We start from the raw sequence: 7,500 nt of genomic DNA on the forward strand, positions 1-7,500 counted from the left end.
GAAATATATTGTCGTTATTGTTTACTATTCTTGTTAATTAAATTTGAAGTTTGATTGCATTTATTTTATTTTTATCGTACACTCTTTTATTTGTGTACAACAAGTAAATGACAATTGCAATAGACTGTACATGTATATGTATTGCGCAAAATTGTGTTGACATTTCTCTCTCGACATGTTTTTGCATGACTTAATAATCCATCAAGATAAATTATCATATATAAATCGATGTGTATATTTCTTGTATAAAATTATTTCTTCTCGAAAATATATAGGCTTAAGTTCTCTTAGAGACAATACAAACGCAAGTATATCGATTGCTGCTTTCTTATAGAACTGATATACATATAGAACAAATCATTTTTATAACGAATTCGTTATATTTGAATTATGAATTCGTTATAAACGTATAGCGAATTACGCTTATAGCAAATTTTTATAGAGGGTCCCGAGAAATTCGCTATATCAGAGTTTTACTGTATAAGAATACTCTTATGTATAGTAATTAGGCCTCCAAGTGATATAAGTGCCTTTGGTGTCAATCAGACTCTAGCTGCTAGTGTAATTCAAACTCTGCTAGTGTAATACACAATTTCTGAGTTGCCCAATAGTTCTTTCCCTTTGTGGAACTCTTATGCACAGTGAGACACAAAACATACTATCGTCCACACGCGCCGGGTACAAATGCTTATTGCTGCCTTCATACATTGCCTAAAGGCCGATTATCAGATATCATGCAACCACCCAAAATGGAGGGACACACAATATTAGTAAGTTTATTGGTATTAAATAATAAAATAGCTGAAACAAAAATCGATAATCACTTTTTTTTTCTTTGATTAAAATATCCTTCGTACAGAGGAGGAAATAAAAAATGATTTCATATTTGATTTAATGGCCTAATTCAATCAAATATTATTCTTGATATGGTCAGTTTAATATATACCAATGGCTGAATGCGTTAAAGTGCGTGATTGTGGGGAAGGGGGTTAATGTATACCAACGGCTGATATAAACAAAATTTACACTTTCATTACTTTTATCTGTATTTACGTAGCTAATTTATAGTACATGTATATGTATATATCTTGTACCCACCCAAGCGTTCAACAGAACACTGAACGTACCTCTTTCACAGAAGAGCTGATATCTCGGAAGTTGTGTATTCAATCTCCGTTGTTGTAACTCAAACTCTATTAGTATAATTCAAACTCTGCTAGTGTAATTCAAACTGTTAGTGTAATTCAAACTCTGTTAGTGTAATTCAAACTCTGTTAGTGTAATCAAACTCTGTTAGTGTAATTCAAACTTTGTTAGCGTAATTAAAACTCTGTTAATGTAATTCAAACTTTGTTAGTGTAATTAAAACTCTGTTAATGTAATTTAAACTTTGTTAGTGTAATTTAAACTCTGTTAGTGTAATTCAAACTCTGTTAATGTAATTTAAACTCTGTTAGTGTAATTCAAACTCTGTTAGTGTAATTCAAACTCTGTTAATGTAATTTAAACTATGTTAGTGTAATTCAAACTCTGTGAATGTAATGCAAACTATGTTAGTGTAATTCAAACTCTGTTAGTGTAAATCAAACTCTGTTAGTGTAATTTAAACTCTGTTAGTGTAATTCAAACTTTGTTAGTGTAATCAAACTCTGTTAGTGTAATTCAAACTCTGTTAGTTGTAATGCAAACTCTGTTAGTGTAATTCAAACTCTGTTAGTGTAATTCAAACTCTGTTAATGTTATTTAAACTTTGTTAGTGTAATGCAAACTCTGTTAGTGTAATTTAAACTCTGTTAGTGTAATTCAAACTTTGTTAGTGAAACTCAAACTCTGTTAATGTAATTTAAACTTTGTTAGTGTAATTCAAACTCTGTTAGTGTAATTCAAACTCTGTTAATGTAATGTAAACTCTGTTAGTGTAATTCAAACTCTGTTAGTGTAATGCAAACTCTGTTAGTGTAATTCAAACTCTGTTAATGTAATTTAAACTTTGTTAGTGTAATGCAAACTCTGTTAGTGTAATTCAAACTCTGTTAGTGTAATTCAAACTCTGTTTAAAAAAATAGTGTAATTCAAACTCTTCTAGTGTGAATCCAAAACTACAGGTAGTTGCAAACTTTACACCCTTTACTATTGACTATGACCACTACAAATTATTTCAATGATTTGAGAGCATTAGATAATTTCAGACAAGCTAAGTGGTTTGAGAACATTAGATATTTTCAGACAAGCCAAGATCAGCCTTTTCCCTGAATTTGTGAAAATAAGTAACTTTTGCTTTTGCACATTTTTTTTGTATCTCATTAATGCCTCAATGATACTCAAATCTTAAGAAATCCAAAGTTTCCATTTTGATTAAAAATGATTTTTTTCTTCAGGGAGCGGGGATTCCCAACCTTCACTTTGCGACCACACTGTGGAGAAGCTGGCAATGTCACTCACTTGGTAGCAGGTTTTATGTTGGCAGAGAACATCTCTCATGGTCTGGTTCTCAGGAAGGTAAATGCACTATAGAGATCTACATACTATTAGAAGTCAAAGGGAAAATGTTGTAGAGCTTATTCAAAGTTTATTCTTTTGAACTTGTTGTTATACGCCCGTCTTTAGACGGGACGTATTATGGTATGTAGTGATGTCTGTACGTCCGTCCGTCTTACCGTCGATCCGTCCGTCCGTTCGTGGTTTTCTCTTTATAATTTCATTTCCCCTTCACATATCATGCTGAAACTTGCTGTGTAGCTTCTTTGTGGGTCACTCTAGATCATACTGCAATTTTGATCCATTTCAACCTTTTTTCCAGGAGTTTTGCCCCTTTATTTGGAAATAATTATTATATGGAGGGTACATAATTTGTCCGCCCTACTCCTCCCACAGTTTTCAAGTGAGAGTCTTTGTATTTTGTGGAGTGTTTGTATGGGTATTGAAGATATGCATGTGGGATGGATTTGATTTTCTACAATTTTTGAGAAAATTACAAGTTGTTGAACTTAGTCTATTTGGAAATTAATATTCTATGGAGGATACATAAATTGTCCACCCTACTCCTCCCACAGTTTTCAAGTGAGGACCATCTTATTTTGTGGAGTGTTTGTATGGGTATTGAAGATATGCATCTGGGGAAGGATTTTGATTTTCTTCCATTTTTGAAAAAATTACAGGTTGTTGAACTTGGTCCATTTTGAGGAAATCTCGATTTTTAAGCTAAGACCCTTTGTTCATATGAAAGTTTGTCACAGCCTCATGATGGCTGATAATACCTGAAGCAAAGTTATACGAATTATATCACAAGTAAAACACCCTATGTAAGCATTTCACGGGCGTATTATGTACCATTTGCGGTACTCTTGTTCTAACTTAAATCAATGTTCATCTATCTTTTGTCCACTTGATTTAAATATGTAATAGAAAAAAGCCTTTAATAGAAGATTTAAGCCATAAACCTGAACTGAGGTCAGTGGTGCAGGTAGAGGTCAAAGGAATTTGAGCCGGGTTCTTATATAGACTAGTAACTTCTTACAGTATGAAGGGAGGGGGTGTGTAGGGTTGAGACTAGTAACATCTTACAGTATGAAGGGGGGGGGTGTAGGGTTGAGACTAGTAACTTCTTACAGTATGAAGGGAGAGGGTGTGTAGGGTTGAGACTAGTACCTATTTACAGTATGAAGGGAGTGGGTGTGTAGGGTTGAGATTAGTAACTTCTTACAGTATGAAGGGAGGGGTGTGTAGGGTTGAGATTAGTAACTTCTTACAGTATGAAGGGAGAGGGTGTGTAGGGTTGAGATTAGTAACTTCTTACAGTATGAAGGGAGGGGTGTGTAGGGTTGAGACTAGTAACATCTTACAGTATGAAGGGAGGGGTGTGTAGGGTTGAGACTAGTAACTTCTTACAGTATGAAGGGAGGGGGGTGTGTAGGGTTGAGACTAGTAACTTCTTACAGTATGAAGGGAGGGGGTGTGTATAGGGTTGATTGTGCCTGTCTGACTTCTCCACTTTGTGAGTCATTGACATCAGAAGTTCTTTTACTTGATAGATTGCATATCACTAGAAGGTATGAGAGGTAATGTCTTGACAATGTGTTAAAGTCAAGACAACTAGGATGGAATATTTGCTGCCAATTTCTTCCCTAATGCAGCATGGAGGGAGGGGCGTATTTTGTATACATATGTTTAACATCACTCACTATCAACAATGCTATTTTGAACACTTATTTAAATTTTAGACAAATTGCCCATATCTCATTTTTATACGCCCATCGAAGACGGGACGTATTATGGTATGGCGTCGTCTGTCCGGACCTTGTGGGCAGGATACAGACCGAACCATAAGCCCTAGGGCTTTACAACTTGGTACATTTGATCACCATGATGAGAGGAAGATGCCTATTGTTTTTCAAAGTGAGAGGTCAAAGGTCAAGGTCGTAGTATCACTTATTAAGAAAACCTTGTGGGCAGGATACAAACCGAACCGTAAGCTCCAGGATATTATAACTTGGTATATTTGATCATCATGATGAGAGGAAGGTGCTTATTGTTTTTCAAGGTCAAAGGTCAAGGTCGTAGTATCACTTATTAGGAAAACTTTGTGGGCAGGATACAAACCGAACCGTAAGCTCCAGGATATTATAACTTGGTATATCTGATCACCATGATAATGAATTAGCTCACAGAGGCCAGTGCTAACTTCACTAAAATATAAATCCCACTAAAATATGTTTTCCTTGAGCAAAATCTACGGGCGTATTATGCCACGTTGGCGTAGCTCTTGCTAACACAATGGTTGACTATGATCAAAGCCAAACTCTTAGTCAAGGTAGTTTTATCAAAGTTCTAGGCAACATTAATTACATGTTGGATGTAAGATTTTTATTCAAATTTTATATTACTAGAGTAATTTGTCATTTATAAAAAGGTACACTGAAGGTGTAAGTAATACCTTTTTTGCATATGAATCATTGGGTATTTTAAAAAAAGATTACCTTATTGGAAATCGATAATGAAAGTTTAAAGAAATTAAATGTGTAGGACAGCAGTATTTTAAGTTGATGATAGTGAGTTTGAAAAAATTGTGCATTGGAAAATTATTTTTAAAAGTATGTGTATTTATTAACTTTTACATACATGTAAGATGTATTTATATGCATGTTGATTTTATTTCCTTGTAACATATTTACTTCATTTAGATTTATTCTATTGTATGTGTTCTATTATTAGTGGGATTCATATTTTAGAGCATTGGGCAGAACACTGATTTGTGGTTTGTGCTGAATACAAAATTTAAATTATGGCCCCACATTGAGAGTGCAGGAGCCCTATAGTAATCACATTGTCCATTTGTCTGTTCAGTCTGTCCGTCAGCACTTTTGTTGTGATACGATAACACAAACAATTTTCACTGTAACACATATTTAAATTATGTACAGAAATGCTTTACAATGAGAAAAAGACACCTATAAATTTAGATGTCATATCGCTTTGAGGTCAACAGTCAAGGTCACAACAGACCTCCCAATTATAGTTTAATATGTTTTCATTGTGACGCAATATCTCGAAAAGTTTTCAACATGCAGTCTTTACTTCTACAGAAAGGTGGTTGTTTATCAAAAGAAGACAGTAATAGGTTGTGGATATCTCTGTCTGTCTGTCTGTCTGTCTATCATCGCTCATGTTGTGACTTGATATCTTGACTACTTTTTAACAAAAAGCTTTCACATTTTATGCAAAGATAGTTTAACAGTCAAGAAAGATAGTTACATAAAGATTTTATGGTCATGAGGTTAAAGGTCAAGGTTGCAACAGATCTTTTTACTAAGTTTACTACACTTTTATAGCTTTTATATTTCATACAAATTTAATGTAGCTAATCCTGCAATCGAACATGGAAATGCATATCAGTGAATAGAACGTAATCACCCCATTCTGTCGTTACATTCATATCAGTGAATAGAACGTAATCACCCCATTCTGTCGTTACATTCATTAATGTGTAGTTAGCAATAGTACATGCAACACATGAATTAAGATCTTAACAGGAACCTTTCTGAGTCAGTTTTATAGTTATTCATTATTCAGCAGCATAGTACTGCTGAATCATGAGAACATCAAATACACTTGTCATGCACAGCAATTGAGCTAAAATATCAAATGTGCTAAAATAAGTATGCATGCAATGTTTAGATTAGCGCAGTGTATGTTGTATATTTATGCTTTGGCTTTGTTACTCACTAGCTTTGCTGTTTATTAAACAGGTCCCTGTGTTGCAATATCTGTACTACTTGGCACATATTGGCATAGCCATGTCACCACTAAGCAACAATTCACTGTTTCTCAACTATCACCGAAATCCACTGCCAGAGTACTTCGCTAGAGGCCTCAATGTGTCCCTCTCCACCGATGATCCACTGCAGTTCCACTTCACAAAGGTATGTCTCAATGTGTCCCTCTCCACCGATGATCCACTGCAGTTCCACTTCACAAAGGTATGTCTCAATGTGTCCCTCTCCACCGATGATCCATTGCAGTTCCACTTCACAAAGGTATGTCTCAATGTGTCCCTCTCCACTTCACAAAGGTATGTCTCAATGTGTCCCTCTCCACTGCAGTTCCACTTCACAAAGGTATGTCATTCACTAAACAAGTTAGATTAGCCAGAAGTTAGGACAAGAGAAATCATGGATGCTGTATATACAGACATTTCCAGAAAAGTGTCTTGGTGCACCAGAATAAAATTGTTAAATTCTACGTATATAATCTTTATGTAAAATACTGAAACTGTAGTTTTCTTAAAGGGAATGCAATATAGTATTAGGAGGATTAGATATATTAGGAGGATTAGATATATTAAATTCATTCCACTCCAATAAATCCTATTAGTATGTGAAGGAATACCAACTTATTGTTTTTTTTGTGGCAAAATGTTTACAAAATCACCACTAAGTGCAGTATCCCTTTAAAACTGGACATATTTTAAATGCAGCATGAAACCTGATGTTCTTTATAGTGGTGTTATGCACACACACCCACACACACAGTAACCCCCAGTCTGTGTCCCCATCCTGACTTATACTATCAGTGTATGCATAGCTATTACAGTTGTTTTAAAACCAGTAGAACAAACTCCTGAGCTGATCATTATATCCTTCATCAGAGCTCCTTACATAGTTAGTGCTTTACCATGCAATGCCTTTTACTAAGGACACTTGCTGCAAACAAATCATACTTTCTTCTGTACAAAATGTGATGAAATATGCAAAACATGTATTAAAAAAAAAGAAGTAAGTAGCAGCATTACAATCTGAAGTCAAGTTGATCAAATTGTTAGTTTTTAATGGGTATTTGTTTTCAGAGCTTTAATGCATAGAGACACTCTGTAATAATATTTGAACTCTTTTCACACATTGATTAAAATATTGCTCTAGGTGCATCATGTTGGTAAAATAAGTATCAATAAATATTCTGCAGTAAGGAAACTTTCAAATATACCCAAATTTTATCAAAACTTGT

The 7,500-nt window shown here is 34.5% G+C and overlaps 1 protein-coding gene across 22 annotated transcripts in view; it reads left to right on the forward strand.

Annotated features, from left to right (window-relative positions):
- Positions 1–7,500, forward strand: part of LOC125679201 (AMP deaminase 2-like) — a 46,132-nt gene that overhangs the window by 30,963 nt on the left and 7,669 nt on the right. For all 22 annotated transcript variants that reach the window (XM_048918221.2, XM_056155566.1, XM_056155561.1 and 19 more), the window contains 2 exons: positions 2,379–2,499; positions 6,246–6,419. In XM_048918221.2, coding sequence (XP_048774178.2) covers positions 2,379–2,499; positions 6,246–6,419 — 295 coding nt within the window. The remainder of the gene's footprint in view (positions 1–2,378; positions 2,500–6,245; positions 6,420–7,500) is intronic.

Source organism: Ostrea edulis, chromosome 2 (genome assembly GCF_947568905.1).
Source record: "Ostrea edulis chromosome 2, xbOstEdul1.1, whole genome shotgun sequence".
NCBI classification, from domain to species: domain Eukaryota; kingdom Metazoa; phylum Mollusca; class Bivalvia; order Ostreida; family Ostreidae; genus Ostrea; species Ostrea edulis.